The sequence below is a fragment of the Gracilinanus agilis genome, chromosome 6 (genome assembly GCF_016433145.1).
Source record: "Gracilinanus agilis isolate LMUSP501 chromosome 6, AgileGrace, whole genome shotgun sequence".
Classification (NCBI taxonomy): domain Eukaryota; kingdom Metazoa; phylum Chordata; class Mammalia; order Didelphimorphia; family Didelphidae; genus Gracilinanus; species Gracilinanus agilis.
Window position 1 is genome coordinate 42,338,261 of NC_058135.1, and position 21,284 is coordinate 42,359,544.

Below are 21,284 nucleotides of genomic sequence, written 5' to 3' on the forward strand. Positions count from 1 at the left end.
GATGTATTTTCTCAACCTTTTTCAAAGGCCAAGGTTGATCATACTAAGCATTTGATAAGGTTTTTTTATTCTTTAGTATAGGTTATTTCTCTTGTTCTTCCCTAATATTTTCCCAGACTTCTCTAAATTCTTCATAATTGCCATTTTTTCACAGCATTGGACCATTCATTACCACTATTGGCTAAATTATTTCCTAGTCAATTGACATCTAGGTACAAATGATATTTTCCTCATTTTACAGATGAGAAAATGGAAACATAACAAAGATACAATTGGTAAGTGTGGGTGAGAGCTCCAGCCTAACTCCAGGATAAGTCCATCTCTCTTTCTACTATGTCACACAACTACTTTGATTTTGTTCTCTTCTAGGTGAACAGAATTTGCAGTACTAGAATAGGAAGTCACAGATTCACTCAGCATTGAGCAAGCAAATTTTCAAGAACTATATGCTCCATGATAACAGAGATCCAATGTTACCTGGAATTTGTACCTTGCCTAGTAAAGTACTTAGAAGAAAATATTTATCACTTTGGATTGAATTTAAATAAACAGGCAGGTCCATGAGTTCTATAGGCAGTAAGGATGATCCATGGTCCAAACTAGGTGCCATTAACTACAAAAGAAGAATTATAAAATGACATGAATGAACTTTTCCAAGTATATTGTTCTATTAAAAGTATTAATATATAAGAATACTACTTAGACAAGACTATGAAAATACCAAATTAATTTCCCCCCCAAAAGGGAATAAGACAATTTCCCAAAAGGAATCACATTACAATTCACAGTGCATACAATAATAATATACATTGACAACTGACACATTGAAATAATTAAATAGTCTCTGTCCACACAGTTACAGCATCTGAAGCAGATGAATTGACTTGCCAGCCAACAGTTATTAGAGTTTTGATGAAGAAAGGACTGCTTCACTGAGATCTATTGTCATGGCAGCTATGGGGTCATTCCTTTCCAGAAAGGAAGTCGTCTCATGCTTGGCATCGCTTTCTGTCAGTTCAGAGACTTCATTGCAATTTAGGTTCTTTTCTTCATTCCTTCTCTTAAATAGTCTCTTGTACACCTGATAAACTTCAGGGAAGACAAATACATAACAGCCGTAAGCCATTTTGATAAGGTTAATAATTTAATGATTTGTATTGCAGTCAACTAAATTTACTTCAGGGTTTATATATCTATATATCTATATATATATATATGTATATATAGTTATTTATAATAGTAACAAGGGATAGAAAGTCTTAAAGGATGTAAAATGGATAATTTTGATTACATTAAATTAAAAAGGATTTGCACAAACAAAACCAATACATCCAAGATTAGATAGAAAGCAGAAAATGGGAGGGAAATTTTTCTAATAAGTTTCTCTTATAAGGTCCTCATCTCTCATATAGAGAGAGAACAAACTTATAAGAATACAAAGCATTCTCCATTTGATAAATGGAAACATGAGATGAAAAAGCAGTTTTTAGAGGAAGAAATCAAAGCTCTCTATAGTCTTACGAAAATAACTATTAATTATAGAAATGCAAATTAAAATAACTGAGGTACTACCCACACCTATCAGATTGACTATTTAGGACAGAAAAATAAAAAAAAAATGTTGAAGGGGATGTGGGAAAATTTTGGAACACTAATACACCATTGGTGTAGTAAGAATTTTTCTTTTGTTGTTGTTATTATTGTGAACTTTTCTAAGCATTCTGGAGAACAATTTGGAATTATGCCCAAAGGACTATAAAACTTGTGCATACCCTTTGACCCAACAATAGCACTCCTAGGTCAGTATCCCAAAGAGGGTTTTAAAAAAAGGAATAGAATTTATATGCACAAAAATATTTATAGCAGCTTTTTTTTTTGTGGTGGCAAAGAAATGTAAATTGAAGTGATGCCCATCAACTAGGGAACTGCTGAAGAAGTTGTGGTATATGATTGTGATAGAATACCATTACATAAGTAATACTATAAGAAATAATGAACAGAGGGCAGCTGGGTAGCTCAATGGATTGAGAGCCAGACCTAGAGACGGGAAGTCCTAGGTTCAAATCTGGCCTCAGACACTTCCCAGCTGTGTGACTCTGGGCAAGTCATTTAACCCCCATTGCCTAGCCTTTACCACTCTTCTACCTTGGAGCCAATACACAATTGATTGACTCCAAGACAGAAGGCAAGGGTTTTTAAAAAAAAATAAAATAATGAACAGGATACCTTCAGAAAAACCTGTAAGGAGTCACATGAACTGATACAAAGTGAAGGGAGCAGAACCAAAAGAGCATTGTACACAGTATCAGCAATATTGTGCAATGATGAACTGTGAATGACTTTATTTTCAGCAATAGAAAAATCCAAGACAATTCTGAAGAACTCATGATGAAAATGCTATCCACTTCCAGAGAAAGAACTAATGGAATCGGAATGCAGATTAAAGCATACTGTTTCTTTATTTTTTTGGAAGTGGAGGGATTGGTCTATGTTTTCTTTCACAACATGACTAATGTGGAAATATGTTTTGTATGACTGTATATGTATAACCTTTATCAAATTTCTTGACTTCTCGAAAGGGGAGCGGTGGTCAAGAATTTGGAATTAAAATTTGTAAAAAATAAATGAAGGTTAAAAATTATTACATGCAATTGTAAAAAAATTTTTTTAATTTTAAAAATAAGCAAAAAACTTGTAACAGAAGAGAAAGAGCTGTCCTTTGGGCATAATTCAAAGGGAATTATAAATATAATAATATAATGTAATATAAACAGAAATATAAAACAAACTCCCTAAATATGGTGAAGAAACAATGAAATTAGATTTTGAAAGGCATAGGCACTTACTAGCTAAATGACCTCAAGCAAATGACTGAACCTTTCTGGAATTGTTTTGTCTTTTTTTTTTTTTTTAAACCCTTACCTTCCATCTTAGAGTCAATACTGTGTATTGGCTCCAAGGCAAAAGAATGGTAAGGGCTAGGCAATAGGGGTCAAGTGACTTGCCCAGGGTCACACAGCTGGGAAGTGTCTGAGGCCAGATTCCAACGTAGGACCTCCGGTCTCTAGGCCTGGCTCTCAATCCACTGAGCCACCCAGCTGCCCCCATTGTTTTGTCTTTCGTAAAAGGAAGAGTTAAAATTGATTTCTTTTAAGGTCCTTTCTCGTCTATGATCTATGATCTCATGAGTGTAAAGTTTGTTCTATTCAAGGCTGAAAGCCATCTGTTACATCAGTGAAAGACCTTGGGCAAAACCAAAAAAAGGCCTTAAGAACACTGGAAATTAACGTTTCACTCTGATATGATTTTCCCTATTGAATACTATAGTCTTATTATTGCTCCAATTAAACTAACTCAATTCAATTGACCTGAGAGTAATAGGGACCAGTAAAATGTTAATAACAATTTGCTTCAGTGAATATCCTGGATAACAAGATTAATTATTGATTATATAATAATAAACCGTATATGCAACTTTGTTGGGCTAGACCTTAAGTCTCTATTATGCCCTTAGAGAGCACTTGGCATTCACTGTTTTACTACTGATTGTCTGGAAGTCTTCGTGGATTGCTAAAATCAGCTGATATTTGAAATCTGTCTGTGAGGATCTGAGTTCTTGAAGAGACACAATTGAAAGAAAAGTATTTTAATATAGATTTCCCAGTCCCATTAGCAGTGCTCCAATAAAATCTTTGTCCCCTTTCTACCATCTAATTATTACTCTCCTTAGTTGATAGCTACTCATGGTAAACTCCAAATAATGGGACCTGGAATATACCTTTGGAAAGTACTTTCATTTGTTTGAGGTTTATATGCTTATGTTTTTAATCTCATCGTTTGGCTTGCATCTCTCCCTAGGTAACTTGTTCCCAAAAAGCCCATTTTGTGTTTTCTGCTTTCCCCAGAAATACCAAACTGAAAGTACATTAAGGTACTGTTAAAGTCAGTGCTCAGAATGAGGGAAAGTGTGATTCACAAACACTGTCCTTTATAGTAAGATGTTTTCAGGCCCCCATGAAAAGAAGTAAAATGGCATCTGCCTTTTCCCATCCCAATCCAAGTACTAGAAATTTATAGGAGGTATACTTAGGACGCACCAACCTGAAATAATGAGCAATCCATCCAGCAACTGGAAAAATCCATAGCTTAAAGGGAAGCTAAATATCTGGGCCACATGTTCTGAACTGAAAGATAACTGAAGCATGGTAGAACACATTTGGATATTCTGAGCTCCTGTTTCCAAGGAAATAGTCCTGCACCTGCCAAGGGATGATGATCTAAAGTAAAATTCTGGCAACAATGATTACTTATGTTTATGAGACAGCAAAGCATAGTGGATAGAGGGCTAAGTCTGGAGTAAGGAATACCTGAGTTGAATTCCTGCTTCTTGACCACCCACTTCCAACCACCCAGATTCCAACTTCCATGTTCTCCTTGACTTCTCATTCTCCTTCATCCCATATCCAATTAGTCTTGTCATTTCTACCTCTCTATCACTCATATTCTTCCCTTTCTACTCATGGGACTATTTTTGACTCTCTCCTGGGTTATTTATTGTAAGAACCTCCTAACTCCTCTCTGCCCAAAATTTCTCCCTTTTATAATCCATCTTCCACACTGCTGCTAAAGTGAAAATCCTGAAGCTCATGTCTGAACCATAGTCTTCTGTTCAGTTTGCTCCAGAGACTCCTTATTGCTTCACAGACAAATATAAATCCCTCTCTTTGCCTCCACAATCTCTCCAAAGTAGATCTCCAAACACAATATGTGTTATTTCTCTTCATGCATTCTATATCCTGACCAAAATGTCCTATTTGCTGCTCCTCAAGCATGGCATTCCCTTTGTCACTTGGGACCTTTGCATAAAATGCCCCATTCCCACAGGCTCATCTCCACCTCTTACAATTCCTAGCTTCTTACAAAGCTAAGCATAAATGTCGTCTCCTACATAAAACATTTCCTGATCCTACCAGATGCTAATACTCCCCCTCAAAATTCCTTGTAATGAAGCAGCCAGGCCCACTGAGGGAGAGACTAGAGGCAGCATGTGCCAGGCAAATCTCAGATCCAGAAGGAACCAGTCAAGGACTTTGCTCCTAAGAGCCCCCAGGAGAGCAGTATCTTTCAGATGGCCAACCTTGTTTCCAGCCCAGTTCTTTTGCCAACCATCCTCCCAACCGCCTTCCAAGTAATGAATCCTTGTGAAGACTGCTTCTACATGCCTGATAGTCCCTAGCTCCCCATTTGCCTACTGAAGACTGGAAAAAAAAAAACCAAGTTCTCATCTCCAAAGTCCCACCACAATTAATGGTTTACATAAAACGTGAATAGCTGAACCGTTCTCTCCCTCTTTTAAAATGTGCACTCCTGGAAAAAAGGGATTAGGTTTCTTTCCTGATTATATCAAGGGCCCTTCACATAGGGCTCTATACTTAATAAATGCTTTTTAATTCATTCACTGATGTGCACATGTTGTCTTTCCCATAGAATGTAATTCCCTTGAGGGAAGGGATTATTCCACTTTTGTCTCTGTGTCCCTTTACTAAGCATAATGACTCATGGCAAGTTTAATAAATATTAGTAATTGATTTTTAAATGTCATGATAAATAGTGAATCGCATATGTGAAAATATTTTAATTTTAAATTTTACTTGCCTTAGTCTTGTTTTCTTCAAGACCAACCTTAGTTTTTTCCTATACTCCTAGTCTATAATTGATCATCATCATGATATCGTGATCATGTATAGCTCTACCATTTATAAAATTATTATTATGGTCATTCAGTGGGAAAAGTGCTAGACTTACAGTTTACAGAAATCTGTGCTGAAATCCCATCTCTGACACATATTTGTTGGTCATATACATGCTGATACATAAGCTAGCAGACATCAATATCAGGTAAATAAGAGTATTATTATTTCCACAGTCCTTGACCACTTTTTAAAAACACTTAGGAGGCTTTATGATAAAATAAATGCAATGAAAATTTCCTTACCATCATCCTTTGAAATTACATGAAGTTATGGTCAATATATGGTCTTAATATATGGTCAATTTTTGTAAGGTATCATGTTCCACTGAGAAGAAGGTATATTTCTTACTATTCCCATTCAGTTCTTTCCAGATATCTATCATATCTAGTTTATCTAAGATTTTACTTATCTACTTGACTTCTTTCTTATTTTTTTCAGTTAGATTTATCTATTTATCTGAGAGAGGAAGGTTAAAGTCCCCCATTGATATAAACTTGTTATCTGTTTCCACCTGTAACTCCTTTAGTTTTTCCTTTAAAAATTTGGATGCTATAACTTTTGGTGCATATAGGTTTAGTATATATATATATATACTATATGTATATATGTATATACTATTTATATTAGTATATAAATATACCTATGGTACATTTTAACATAATTTAGTTTCTCTATTTATCCCTGAGATTATTATTGATGATTAAATGAGAAAAGGGCAAAGTGACAAATGTTGGAGGTAATGTGGAAAAATGAGGATGCTAATATGCTGTTGGTAGAACTGCAAACCAATTCAACCATTTTAGAGAGCAATCAGGAATTATACCTCAAAAGTTATAAAACTGCCCTCTCATTCCGAAATATCACTATTTTTGTCTATATCCCAGGGTGATTGGGGAAAAAGGAAAAGAACCTCTATGTTCTAAAATATTTATAGCAGCTCTCTTTGTGGTGTCTAAGAATTGGAAATTAAGGGGATGCCCATCAACTGGGGAATGGCTAAATAAGTTGTGGCATTTGATTGTGATGGAATACTGCTGCACCGTAAGAAAGGATGAGCAGACTGGTTTCAGAAAAACATGGAAAGACCAAATCAAAATGATAAAGAATGAAACAAACAGAACCAAGAGAGACGTGTATACAGCAAAAGAAAATTTGCTTGAAGAATGATTTCCCACCTCCAGAAAAAGAACTGGTAATAGAAGCAAGTAAGATATAGTTTATATATATATCATATCATTTAATAAATATGATATAATATAAGTGAATTTCTTTGTTAAGTGATGCCTTTTCTGGTGTGGGGAGGGGTGAGTGAGAGATATGTAGAAATTTTAATGTAACAAATAAACCAATTAATTTTTAAGACTTTCATTTGCATAAAATTATAGATTTAAAATGATATGAGTATATCCAAATGTAGATTTGAGATGAATTTTCCATCTTGTCATTTCTTACCTTTTTCTTCTCTCTACATTACTCTTCACCATCTATGAAGATGGTCAGAGTCTGGCAATAACTGATGCTCTTAAGCACCTCACACACATTTTCAGCCTCTTATTTGGCATATTTTAAAATTTGGCAATTCTGCCTCTTAGTAATGATTCCATCACTAGCGAGCTGTTTAATCATGGGAAAATCACTTCCCCTCTCTGGACATCAGTTTCTTCATCTGGAAAAATGAGAAAGATGGACTCCATTATCGCTAAAATTCCTTCCACCTCCAGCATCTTTAAGCCTCATAGATGAGCAATAATCATAAAATGTTGGTGATTTCCTAGAGGCGCTGCAAAGATGACAAAAATGACCCCTTCTTTCAAGGCCTTTATAATCTAGTAAAGGGATATGATATTTACAAAAATCACTAGATATAATACAAAGGAAAAAAAGAAAAGCTTCCTAGAAGAAATGGGTCCTGAGCAGGCTTTGAGAAAGATTTCAATAGATAGGAGGTTGAGGGGGAGACAGCTATTCCAGAAGCCAGAACAGTATCACAAAAGACAGAGAGATGGACATGGCAGAATGTGATCAAAAATCAGTAAGCAGGAGGACAGCTAGGTGGCTCAATGGACTGAGAATCAGGACTAGAAATGAGTTCAAATCTGATCTCAGACACTTCCTAGCTGTGTGATCCTGGGCAAGTCACTTAACCCCAATTGCCTAGCTCTTACCACTCTTCTGCCTTGGCAGAAGGTAAAAATTTAGGGGGGGGGGAAGATTCAATAAGCAGGGAAGTTAGGTAGCACAGTACATAGAAGCATGGAGTCAAGAGGACCCCAGTTCAAATCTAACCTCAGACATTTCCTAGCTGTGCGATCCTTCACAAGTCACTTACCCCATTGCCTAGCTCTTGCCCTTCTGGCTTAGAGTTGATACTAAGACAAAAAGCAAGGGTTAAAAAATAAAAAAGAATCAGTAGTAAAATGTTCAGTTGGGCTTTATCCATATGAGTTAGGAGCCATATTTACTAGGGGAGCATTTAATTAGGCCATTTCTTTCCCTGAAAGACAAAGGAGCTTTATAGACTTGAAATTTGATAGACTCAGGCTTCTCAGTCACCTAAGGGCACCCCAAGTCGAGATAGGACCCTACAGATTTGACCCTGCTCCACTGACTGAAAGGATGTTAAGTAGAATGCTATATCCTTGTTGAGTATTCTGTTTACTTCTCTAACCTTAATAATTTATCATTCTGCTAAGAAAAGTTTAAAGTAAGAAACTTTGTGTATCATACAAGTTATTTCAGAAATTAGCAAAAGTGTCCTGCTATATTCACACTTCCTTCTTAGCACGAAGCATCATGTTGTTAACTGTCAAATGACCCAGGAGCATTTCATTACTATTTTTTTAAACTGTTGCCTTCTGTCTTGGATTCAATATTATGTATAATTTCCAAGGCAGAAGAGTAGTAAGGGCTAGGCAATGGGAGTTCAATAAGCTATTCTCCTCTAAGAGTTATGGGGGCAGGGGCAACTAAGTGGCTCAGTGGATGAAGAGCCAGACCTGCAGACAGGAGGTCCTGGGTTTAAGATGCTACTTAGCTGTGAGACCCTGGGCATGTCACTTGACCCCCAATGCCTAGCCTTTACCACTTTACAATTTACCTTTACAATTGCACACTCTACCAGTTTACAATTTACTCAATATTGATTCTAGCATAGAAGTAAGGGTTAAAAAACAAAGAATTATAGGAGTCACTTAACAGAAGTTACCTCTCCCAAGAGTGACGGGTAAGAAGAGCCAAAAGGAAACCAACGATGTGTCCAATCAATGGAAACACGAAACTGATCACCAGAAGGGAAATAGATGAATTCAAAGATCCTTTAGCCAATACTACACCAGCTACTGTGACGACCAATAAGAGGACCACCCCGACAACGGCCCCAAGCTAAAACAAAATAAAAAGGAGAAAAAAAGAACACGTAAATAACATCACTTGGCCATAAAAGTTAATCAATGCAATAACAATCTAAAAAAATAGATATTGGTTATGAATGAAAATGGAAGTTGATCAGACGGTTAGAAGGCAATGTTTGTCTTAATATATCCCCTACACCCCTATAACAGCAATTTTGAATATGTGTGAACCTAAGTAAAATTTTTATATAATCCTAGATTATATATGGTGTTTTCATTTCCCTCAGCACCATTCTGTAAAACTCTGTTATTCTGGGACATGCCAACCCTGGTCCACTTTTCCCTCTACTTTTTTTACTATCATGATTCCTTTACCAACATTTTTCCATCTTAGAGCTCATTCTCTCAAACAGCTAATCTGATGTAATGGGCAGAGAGGGGGAGTAAACAGATTTTTTTATAGCAAACTTGATTTGTGGGACCCTGTACACTTCAAATGGATTGTGGGGGTTCTGGCTCAATGATGAAAGACTTATCCCTTTGGGAATGACACAATCCCCATGTGGTCAGCAAGGAGAGGTAGATAACTCAAAAGAGGACTGGTCACTAAAGTATCAAAAGTATTCCATTTGATACACTTTAAAGGGAAAGATAGCAGCTGTTCTCACTCTTCACTTCCTCCCTGCAAAATGTGTATGGCTAATAGCCTAATACTGTCTGTGTGTCTCTGTCATTCTGTCTGTCTGTCTCTTTCTCTTTGATTTTGGAAGAGGGGGCTCCTATCCCCTCCAGCTGTAGGGGTTCAAAAAATGACAATAAAGAGGAGCTCAGAAAAAACTAGAAAGACTTATATGAACTGAGTGAAGCAAAGTGAAATAAGCAGAACCAGGAGAGCAGTGTACACAGTGACAGGAATACTGTACAATGAACAACTGTGAATAACAGCTATTCTCAGCAATACAATGATCCCAAACTATCTCAAATGATTCATGATAAAAAAAAATGCCATCTACTTCCAGAGGAAAAGAAGTCATAGAGTTTGAATCCAGATCAAAGCAAACTTTTTTCATTTTCTCTCTTGTTTTTTATTTGAATTTCCTTCCACAAAAGGATTAATATGGGAAAATTTTACATGATTTCACATGCAAAATCTATATGAGATTATTTACCATCTCAAGGAAGAGGTTTGGAAAGGTTGGAGAGGGAGTGAGGAAGGGAGAGAATTCTAGACTCAATATTCTTTGAAAAAAGTTGGAAACTATTTTTATATAAAATTGTGGGAAGGGAGTTAAATTAAATTAAAGAAAATTAAATGTGAGAGTTCTACACTCCCACATACTTCCACTGGATCCTTTCCTCCTACGTCATCACAAATACCAAGTGATGACTGTGTCATCCCAAACTGCCAAGTCCTTCAGCCAGAGCCTATAAAGCCCATGGGGAAGACTCAGGGCCCCACAGAATAGAGGTGTTTCTTCTCCCCGTGAATGTAAATGCTTTTTTTAAAAATAAGTACTTCTGTGTATTGTCTCATAGGTGGAAGAGTGGTAAGGGTGGACAATGGGGGTCAAGTGACTTGCCCAGGGTCACACAGCTGGGAAGTGTCTGAGGCCAGATTTGAACCTAGGACCTCCCGTCTCTAGGCCCGACTCTCAATCCACTGAGCTACCCAGCTGCCCCTGTAAATGCTCTTTTGGTTATACCATGTTACTTCTCTGCCTTCTTGAAAGAATTTCCACCCAATGAAATGACAGTATTAATAATGGAAAAAGAGCTATTTCAGAAACACATTTAAATAATGCTATCTCACATTTCAGCACTTGGCTTACAGAGAACTTTCCAACCCTATAAGACAGGTAATTCAGGTAGTGTTAGGTGCAATAGCCCCACCTTCCCCATGCAGGGAAAGCTAGTTTTTCCTGAAAAGACTTAGAGACTTTGATGGAAACTTGGCTGGCCCAAGACTCAGGTTGTTGTCTCTTCATTATTGCCTGAGTACAGAGAAACCACGAGGGACTAGAGGGGCCCTCTGGCAGGAGCATCACTCAACTCAGCAGGTTCCCAATGCCTGTCTTTTCCTACTGCTAAGAAAACCTCTTGTTGCCTGTCGAATGACCTATAAATGTTTTATTTTGTTCCAATATTGAACCTAAACAGCCAGGGAAGTGCCCTACATGGGGTATGAGCCAAAATACAGATATTATTATCTTCACTTTCTAGATGAGAAAATGGAGTCTCAGAATAATTTTTTAAAAACTACTCTAGGGGCAGCGAAGTACCACAGTGGATAGAGAACCAGACCTGGAGTTGGGAGGAAGCTGGGTTCTAATATGGCTTCAGACATCTCTTAAATGTATGACCCTGAGCAAATCACTTAATACTGATGAACTAGCCCTTTCTGCTCTTCTGTCTTAGAAATAATAACAAGACAGAAGGTAAAAGTTTTTTTAAAAATCTACTCTTCATTCATATAGCAATTTAGTGGAGAGTTAGTATTTAAATCCAAATTTTCTACTCCTAAAACCAGCGTGCTTTAAAAAAATACATTTGTTTGAAACCCTTACTTTGTCTCAGAATCAATACTGTGCATTGCTTCCAAGGCAGGAGTGGTAAGGGTAGGCAATGGGGGTTAAGTGACCTGCCCAAGGCCCCAAAGCTAGGAAGAGTCTGAGGTCAGATTTGAACCCAAGACCTCCTATCAGTCCCAGCTCTCTATCCATGGAGCCACTTAGCTGCCTCCCTAATGAAGAAGTGGCCAAAGTAGCTAAAGTCGTTCATGTTTACTTTCTGATTCATCTCTCTACCAAGCTCATTTTGCTCGCTGGGGCATCCTCGCTCCTCATTCTCTCCCTTCTTTAAGTGAGTTAGTGGACAAGGCAGCAGAGATGGGGCTGGGTTCATGGAGTTCTTGGAACTGTTGGAGAATAAGAACTTGGGCAATCTTGTAACAAATGGATGCAGAAGAAGGCAACCATCAACTCTTTTACCTCCATTTTCATCTGCATCTGTCCCCTCTAGGAAAGATTTAGCCCTGAGCAGGGATCATGGATGCACCTAATACAACATTCTCAGTTTACATAAGTGGCAACTGAGGTCTAGAAATGGCACACAGGTAGTAAATGATAGAGCCAGGATTTGAACCTGTGTCTTCTAAGTCTAAATAGAACCTTTTTTCCCCCCTGTTTTACACTGCTTTGACTGAAAGCCATAAGAGACTATAGACTCAACCTCAAAGTCATGCAGGATGAACAGGAAAAAGTTCTCCCCACGTGAAGGTAAACAGGCTAGTGTGTACTTTGTAAGGTCAAACAACATAACAGAGACAACCAAACTTGATTTTTGGACAAATTTGCTAGATTTCAAACTAAAAAAATTTTTATTTGAACTGCAAAGCAAACTAGATTGTTTTGCCATTTCAACCAGAATATAACCTCTACTTTGGCATTTCAATAAATCTTTGAGCTCATTGAAGTATGTACTTTACCTCCAATAGGACAGCCCATCTCTTCCCTTTTACCCTCCAGGTTGGGCCCTGATCATTGTATGTCTACAGTATCTTTGTTTTGAAAAAAAAATTTTTTTTTTTTGGTACTCTGAACTTAACATACAAGAAATAAAACGAGTATTTTCATAAACCAAATAGAGCAGATAATGAAGATTACACATAAAACTGAATCTTCATTAAGAATAACTTGATTTTCTTTTTAATTACAAGATGGGGGGTTGTGGGGGAAGCTTGGTGGCTCAGTGGATAGAGAGCCACACCTGGAGATGGGAGGTCCTGGGTTCAAAAGTGGCCTCAGATACTTCTTAGCTATGTGACCCTGGGCAAATCAATAAATCCCAAGTGCCCAGCCCTTAGTGCTTTGTGCCTTGGAACCTATACTTAGTATCCACGCTAAGACAGAAGGTAAAGGTTTCCTTTTAAGTAAATAAATATAAGCATGGAGCTTCATTGGTCATCCCATAACATTTAGAAGTAATTACCTTTATTAGATGAGAGTGTTTCTTGATAGGATCAATTAGAATTGAGTTTGAATAGAGCTTGTATACCTCCTTGAGTGAATCAAATCCTTTACATGAGAGGTTTGTTCAGGTCCTAAAGGAACTCATATATAAAGGAAGCACTAGCTCAGAGCCAGATGGAGAGTCTGAGGGTCTGAGCATGCCAAAAAAAGGAGTAGGGTCCTACAGAGCTGAGCCAGAAAGAACCAGCAACCTGTGAAAAAAGAAAGAAGACTGATCTATGCCTCAGAAGAGAGACACCAAGGATTGGTCACATAAATATCTCAGTGCTAACTAGAGGCTCAAAGTGATTGGGATTATATTGATAACTTTTTTTGTAAAAAGGAAACTATTGGGACCAGCTAGGTTACTCGGTGGATTGAGAGCCAGACCTAGAGATGGGAGGTCCTGGGTTCAAATTTGACCTCAGATCTTTGTGACATGGGCAAGTCACTTAACTCCAATTGCCTAGCTCTGGAATCAATACACAGTATAAATTCTAAGACAGGCGATAAGAGTTTAAATATATATACTACCTAAAGCAGCAGAAGGAGTCACATGCACCATTTTATCATCCCTTCACATAAAACAAACCAATTATTGTAACAAAGTGTTGCATAAATAGATAAAAAATTCAGTGCTATTTTCCAAACTTGTCCTGCTTATCTGTATTTCCTTCTGAGCTTCCTTCTGTTTACTTCTATGTATTTTTAATTCTTCAATAAAATAAATATTTTAAATTATTATAAAATTATAAATCTTAAAAAAGAATAACTTTTTTTGAACACACTGTTGCTAGCCTTGCAAATTCACCTTATTTTATGCTTTGTTGGATATTAATCATCAGAGAATCATCAAACAAAATTGTTTCTGTTTTCCAATGAATCTTGAATAATTATTTAGCACATGAATCTTTGACTCCACTCTCCTTCTAATCCTTACTCCATATCCAAGTTATGACATATATATATATATATACACATATATATATGTAGTCTGTGGATTTTATCTTCATAGTATCTCTAGCTAATACCCTTTTCTCTCGTCCGACACTTTTTGTTCAATCGTGTCCAACACTTCATGACTTCATTTGGGGTTTTGTTGGCAGAGATACTGGAGTGGTTTGCCATTTCCTTCCCCAACTTGCTTTACTTATGAGGAAATTGAAGCAAACAGGGAAGTGATTTGCCCAGGGTCACAGAGTTAAGTGTTTAAAGCCAGATTTGAATTCAAGAAGATGAGTCTTCCTGTCTTCAGGCATGACCCTGTATCCACTGCATCACCTAATTGCCTCTGACTCTGCTCTGAACCCTGTTGTAGGCATTCATCACCTTACTTCTAGACTATAGCAATAGCCTGCTGGCTAACTCTATGTGTAGTGGGATTTGCCTTGGCAGGGAAAAGAAACATATTCCTGAAAGACAGATGAAGGAGGAGATAAGGGGGAAGATGGCTAAGTAATGTGAGCTGAAGAGGAGGGATGAAGAGGAAGCCCTAAACAAATAGCATCAATTTTTCCAATGATAGATGAGTTAAGGTCCTCTTCTGAAGGAAATGGGTAATGCAATGGGAAGGTTATAAAGCAGTGAAAATGTTTGAAATAGCTGACTGCTGAGCAAGAGGGTGACTCAATTAAGGATGTAGGAAAGAATTGCCTTGCTATAATGAGGGACTGGCAGGGAGTATATAGCATAGATTTGCATTGGACAGAATCAGTACAGTTTTTTTTTTTCATTTTCTCTAACTGTTCAGTAGCACATGAATGGGAATAATGGCAACAAATGGTGTTTGATGGTGTTTGGCAGGGTATAAGCCTATTGGACAAAGAGGCAAAGGATTAAGTGTAGAGCACGGTGTACCCTCGAACGGATTCATTAAAATAAGAAAAGGTAATGACTGTAAAGGACAGAAAATTTGGGAACGTGATATGTCCAAAGGGGGAAAAAAACATAGGCTAACAACAAAGAATAACTTACTTTGTAAAACTGATGATGAAAAATATTTTGAAGTTTAGTAAAATGAAAGACTTTTATGAATTCTCAATGAAAAGATAAGAGCTTGGGGAGATCTTTTAATCACAGACACAGGAAATTAGAAGAAAAAGGCTAAAAGATGATTAAGTGCTTTCATGGAAAAGAAACATAATTCTTTAGAATTAAACTCTGTCCCAAGATCACACAGAGGGAATAAAGAAAGACAAATATAGAGTCCAACTGGCATTTATTTCATTCTGTTTTGCTGGTAAGAAAGGAAAAAAGGGAGAGAGATGATGAAATACTCTAAGGAGGCAATGAGGAAGAATTGGAAAGAATTTACTGTTTCTAATAATTGGAGTTCTCCATTCCAAGGAACCAAGGAATGTGTGCTCATGCCTAGAAAGAGTCTACAAATCCTACTAATCAGTGAAGAAGCAGTATTTGGATGAATCTAACTATAAAACACTGTAGAACTATTGAGAGCCAGGCCTAGAGACGGGAGGTCCTAGGTTCAAATCCAGCCTCAGACACTGCCCAGCTGTGTGACCCTGGGCAAGTCACTTGACCTCCATTGCCTACCCTTACCACTCTTCCACCTATAAGTCAATACACAGAAGTTAAGGGTTTAAAATTAAAAAAAAAAATGTAGAACTAAGGGTAGATCTAAATAATTGGAGTAACATTAAATGGTCAGGCATAGGGTAAAGGCTGGTATATAATAAAATTAACAGTATTAATTAAATTAGTTTACTGATCTAGTGCTGCACCAAAGTATCCAAACAATATTTTATATATCAGAAAAATTTGTAAAATTCTTATGGAGGAACAAAAAGTCAAGAATCTCAAGATTAATAGTAGAAAAATAATGTGAGGGAAAGGAGTCTCAAAGCAGACTGGTAAGCTACCAAACTGTATAGTAAAGAAATAATCATTAAAAATATTTGATACTGGTTTAAAAAAGAAAGATTAATCAATGGAAAAGATTACAAGGTACACAACATACAAAAGCAAACAAATGTGTAGTATTTGGTAAACCCAAAGACATCAGGTATTCCCTATTTGACAAAAATCACTGGGAAAATTCAATATCTGTTTAGCAGAAATTATATTTAAAAAACATTCATACCAACGCATGGGTAGGGGTGGACATGATTGAGGGTGTGGACTCGAAACTACCACACCAATGCAACTACCAACAATTTGGAAATAGGTCTTGATCAAGGACACATGACAAAACTAGTGGAAATGCGCATCGGCCATAGGTGGGGGGAGTGCGGGGGGTGAAGGGGAAAGTAGGAGCATGAATCATGTAACCATGTTAAAAATGAATATTAATAAATGTTAAAAAAAACATTCATACCATATACCAAAAAAATCTGCAAATGGATACATGATTTCGGCATAAAAGAATAAATAAAATAAATTTGAGAAACAAAGAAGAAATTATCTTTTGGATCTATGCATAAGGTAAAAGTTCATAACTAAATAAGTGATAGAGGGGCATCTATGTGGCTCAATAGATAGAGGGATAAGTCTGCATACAGAAGGTCTTGGATTCAAATTTGACTTCAGACACTTTCAAACTCTGTGCCAAGTCACTTAACCCCCATTGCCTAGCCCTTACCACTCTTCTGCCTTGGAACAAATACACTGTACTGATTCTAAGATGGAAGGTAAGTGTGGATAGGATTTTTAATCACAAGTTCTCTGATACTGACATGGATCATTGTACCGATCAGAGTATCTTACATAGTCTTTCTCATTTGATTATTGTTGCATTACTATTACTGTGTACAATGTTCTCTTAAACAGTTTTCAAAAAAAGAAAAAATAAAGTAAAAAAAGAATATAAAAAATCATATTGTTAAAAATGTTCTAACATCCTAATAAGTAGAGAAATGAAATTCAGGAAACTTTGAAGTTCTTCACGGAACACATCAGACTGGCAAAGATTCAAAAAAGTGATGACAAATCCGTAGGTGCTATGGGAAAACAGGCACATTGGTATTAGAATATACACAGACACATTGGCATAGGGCGAGTAGAACTTTGAAGTTGTCCAGCCATTCTGGAAAACCATGTCCAACTCTCTATGACTCATTTGGGGTTTTCCTGGCAAAAATCCTGGCATGGTTTGCCACTTCCTTCTCCAGTTCATTTTACAGATGAAGAAATTGAGGCAAATGGTTAAGTGACTTGCCCAGGGTCATACAACTGTCGCGCAAGTGTCTGAAACCAGATTTGAACCTAAGAAGATGAGTCTTCTTGACTCCAGGCCTGGCTTTTATCCATTGCACCCCTAGCTGCCCCTTGGCTATGTAGTACATGCGTACCACAAAGTTTAAAAAAAAGAAGAAGAAGAAGAAGAAAAGGACCCATAATATATCAAAATACTTCAGCAGCTCTTTTTGGAGAAGCCAAAACTTGAAAACTTCCTCTTATATCCATCTCTTTCCTTTGTATCTTGTATGTATAAAGGGGCTGTTCTCTCATTGGGAAATAGCTAAATAAATTGTGGTATATGAATATGATTGAATGTTATTTTGCCAGAAATAATAAAATGAATAATTTCAGCAGAAAATGGGAAGAGCTTTGTGAACAGATGAAGAGCAAAGTGAACTGAATTAGGAAGAGAATTTACAACATTATAGAAACATTAGGTCTGATAAAAACAATGGCAATTAATGAGTCCAAAAGAATGAAAATAAAACATACCGTACACCTCCTGAAAGAGAATGAGGAACTTTAATTAAAGAGATATGTTTTTTAAGACACAGTTAATAATAATAGTTGGCACTTGAGTAGGGTTTTAAACTTGGCAAAGTGCTTTAAAAATTATGATCTTATTTGTTCCTCAACAGTTCTGAGTTCAGATACATCCTCAGTCGTTTACTAGCTATGTGATCCTTGGCAAGTCACTCTTTGTGCCTCAGCTTCTTTAACTGCAAAATGGGGTTAACAGTAGCATCTATCTCCCAGGATTGTTGTCAGCCCATGGGAGCCACTGGGTCAGCAGTCCAAGCCTCTGGAGTAAAGGGGCATGGAAGGCTGAAACAGAAAAGCGAAGATGCCTAGCCAATAGAAGAGTTAATGGCAGCAACATTCCTGTCTGTAGCATGGTCCAGAAACTAGAGCCAGAAAGTGGAGATCACCCCACAAATTATGGTAGGGCTTTCCCAAAATGACTTCCACTTCCACTTCCAAAATCCAATATATAAATTCAGTCCGGTTATCAATGGCCTAAAACTTTTCTGGATGACTTTTAGCCAGATTAACAGTTAAGTTGATCCAAAGTCTTGTGGAGACATTTTTATTTTACACTAAAATTCAGGGCCATCTTAGACGTAGCTTGGAAAAGCAACACTATCAACTTTCTGGGGTTCTAGTGTTCCACAAAAATTCTGATTCGGCTTTTATTGACACATAGAAAACTAGGATCTTGAGAGATGAGCAGTGACCCTCTCCATATCAACAATCCTGTCAACAAAATGATATGAACTATTAATTAGATTTTGTGTCTATACACAGGCTCCTATATCCCACACTAATGTTGGAGTCCTAGTTCTAAATGAAGCAGGAACCTAGGCACGGGCATGGTGGAGTCAGCGCTAATCTACTTAAAAAGCCTATTTATTAAATGTTTAATTTGAGTATCAACACCTCAGAAGTTGCTACAAATTAGGGCTTGATTTATTGCTTTGTTAATTGTCTAGACTTAAGAAGGTGTTAATAACATAGATTACATTTAGAAGTGTTTACATGCATTCCTTTCCCAGTCTTCTCTCCCCACCCCTAGATCAATTATCAAACATTTACCAGCACTAGTTTGAATCCAGAAGGCAGAAAGATGTCAAAGAAGTGAGGAGAGTAACAGTAGCTGTAATGTAACGATAATCAACAAAGGAGATGTCTCAGCAAATTCAGGATACTGACATTGTCCCTATGACAGTCTTCAAAATCTGCACTGAATATTTTTCAGGTACATGTTTGGGCCATTTGAAATTTCAGTTTGATCTTTTAGTCTGGAGATCATTTTTGATATTATATTTGTAGCAGGTGCTTCCATAATGGGTTTTTGAAGAACAAATAGCCCAGTAAGTTTCTACAGAATTGGAGACAAACCACCAGAAATGAGATTGCTCCTTCTTGCTTAGAAGAAAAAAGAGAGTAACAACTATAAGAAAGAGGGTTACTTCCTTTCTTCTTTCCTCTTTAGATTTTGATTTCCATGTAGCCAAGAAAGTGATCAGATAAAGTGGCCAATGGAAGGGGAAAGTGCCAAGACCAGGAAGAGTAACTCCCCAAAGCTGAGGTGCCTGCAAAGCCAAACAGCCTAAGATGGTGGTCCTGGAGAAGAAACAGGGATAGAAGTATGAAGTAAGATTTTGAGTTGCACAACTGGTGAGTTGGAGGGAAAGAGCATTCTCTAATCATTTTTTCTCATTTTCAAATGTTTCTAGCCTTTGATTCTTTGGAGACTTTGGAGAAATATCTCATTCTGGTATTCTTTTCTATGAGCTGTGGGCACATTTGGCCATGATTCTCTCCTGGCTACACCTAGAAATCTGGGAGGGCAAGCAGGAAGAGACTTCAGACCTGGTTGCAGAAAGGTATCTCCAAAGGAAATGTTTGACCTTTTTCCCTTTTCGCAATAAATCATAGGAACATAATTTGTTAAATTTCTGAATTTGTAAATGTAGGCAGTCAGGATTTGAAAGAAGAATGGAGGTAAGTGGAATGAGGGTGCATTTTCTGTGTATAGAATTTAAATATTACATTTTTATATTATATATATACATTTTAATAAACTTCCATTTTATGTATATTGTGCAATATACATTTTAATAGTCTAAATAATTCCATATTTTAAATAATATTCCAGTTCATCTTTAGATTGCATTTTATACTCATACAGCAAGAGTTGGTCCAAATGGTCTAGCATCACTGTTGAAATGTCAGGCTTGGCAATAGCAGAAGGAGTCTAGGAGTCTAAAGATCACATCCTATGTTGGTGAACAAGGACCTTTAAAGAAAGATACCTGCACCAGGGAAAAACTGACAAATCTATTGAACTGGACACCTAACTAGATCACCACCTGGTAGGAAATTCAGGTGGTGTCCTCACCAGAAAATTACTGCAGTGATATACTGTCTTTCTATAGGTTCTAGAAAGGCTTGTGTTAAATAAATAAATGTAGTCTGCTTGCTCTTCATCAGTTCCCAATTGTCTCTCAGTTTTCCAATTTGATACTTCAATATATTTACTGATGTAGTAAACCAAAGAAGAGTTCACTATTTTGGAGAAGAGGGAGAATAATTTGATCAAGTTTGCAGTTCAGATAATTCCTATTTGGGCAAGTTAAAAAATTGGTGGCTTTTATCCAAAAAACTGGTCTATACCATAATTTTTCCTTTATCTCTGTCATGTGTCATATACTGAAGATTTCCAAGTCACAAATGGGGTAACTTACTCTTAGGATGATTTTAGATTGTTTCCGCCACTTGAAATTCACAAAGATGCCAAAAGCCACAGGTACAATTAAGCATAACAGAGTAATTCCTGAAGAAATGGAAAATATATCAGACCAAACACTTTCTGAAACTTGATCTCTCACTTTTATTTCTATTTCAATTAAATAAAAAAAACAATTTTTAAAAGATAATTTCTTTCAGCATAACCAAGGAAATGAACATTTTTAAGTGTAGTTTTAAGGGATTGAAGAACTCATTAGAATCCACTCTCCCTGCTATAAAAATGATATGATATTGGAACTCTAATCTTCTGACTCCCCATCCAAGACCCTTTCTATCACACCCTACACATGGTCATTTAGATCATTAATTAGGATTGCAATATAGCTGATAAGAAAAACTGAATTTAAAAAATCTTATTTTTAAAGTTAATTTTTCTGCTTAAGTTCTCCAAATCTTTATTAAACACAACCATCAACATCATTAAACATTTTTCGAGCAACTACAAGATAAATAGTATTGGACTGGCCTATAGAATTTGGAATAAATTAGTCCCAAAGGTTTCAGTGACTTGTTCCAAAGTTCTAATCAAATAATAATTGGTAGAAGATCCTATCATATCTCTTGCTTCCAGAGAGAGGTCATCAGGGAGAAAAGAGGCATAGGCAAATGATCAGAAAGAAAGATAAAAGCAGTCCTGTGCAGGGTTGGGGGGTGGGGGTGGAGAA

The 21,284-nt window shown here is 36.8% G+C and overlaps 1 protein-coding gene across 1 annotated transcript in view; it reads right to left on the minus strand.

Annotated features, from left to right (window-relative positions):
• Positions 1-802: 802 nt before the first annotated feature.
• SLC10A6 (solute carrier family 10 member 6) overlaps positions 803-21,284 on the minus strand; it is a 32,923-nt gene continuing 12,441 nt past the window's right edge. The window contains exons 4-7 of the mRNA XM_044681614.1: positions 20,556-20,644; positions 8,959-9,134; positions 4,102-4,259; positions 803-1,089 (exon numbers count right to left, since the gene is read on the minus strand). Of these exons, the coding sequence (XP_044537549.1) occupies positions 902-1,089; positions 4,102-4,259; positions 8,959-9,134; positions 20,556-20,644 (611 nt within the window). The 3' untranslated portion in view covers positions 803-901. The remainder of the gene's footprint in view (positions 1,090-4,101; positions 4,260-8,958; positions 9,135-20,555; positions 20,645-21,284) is intronic.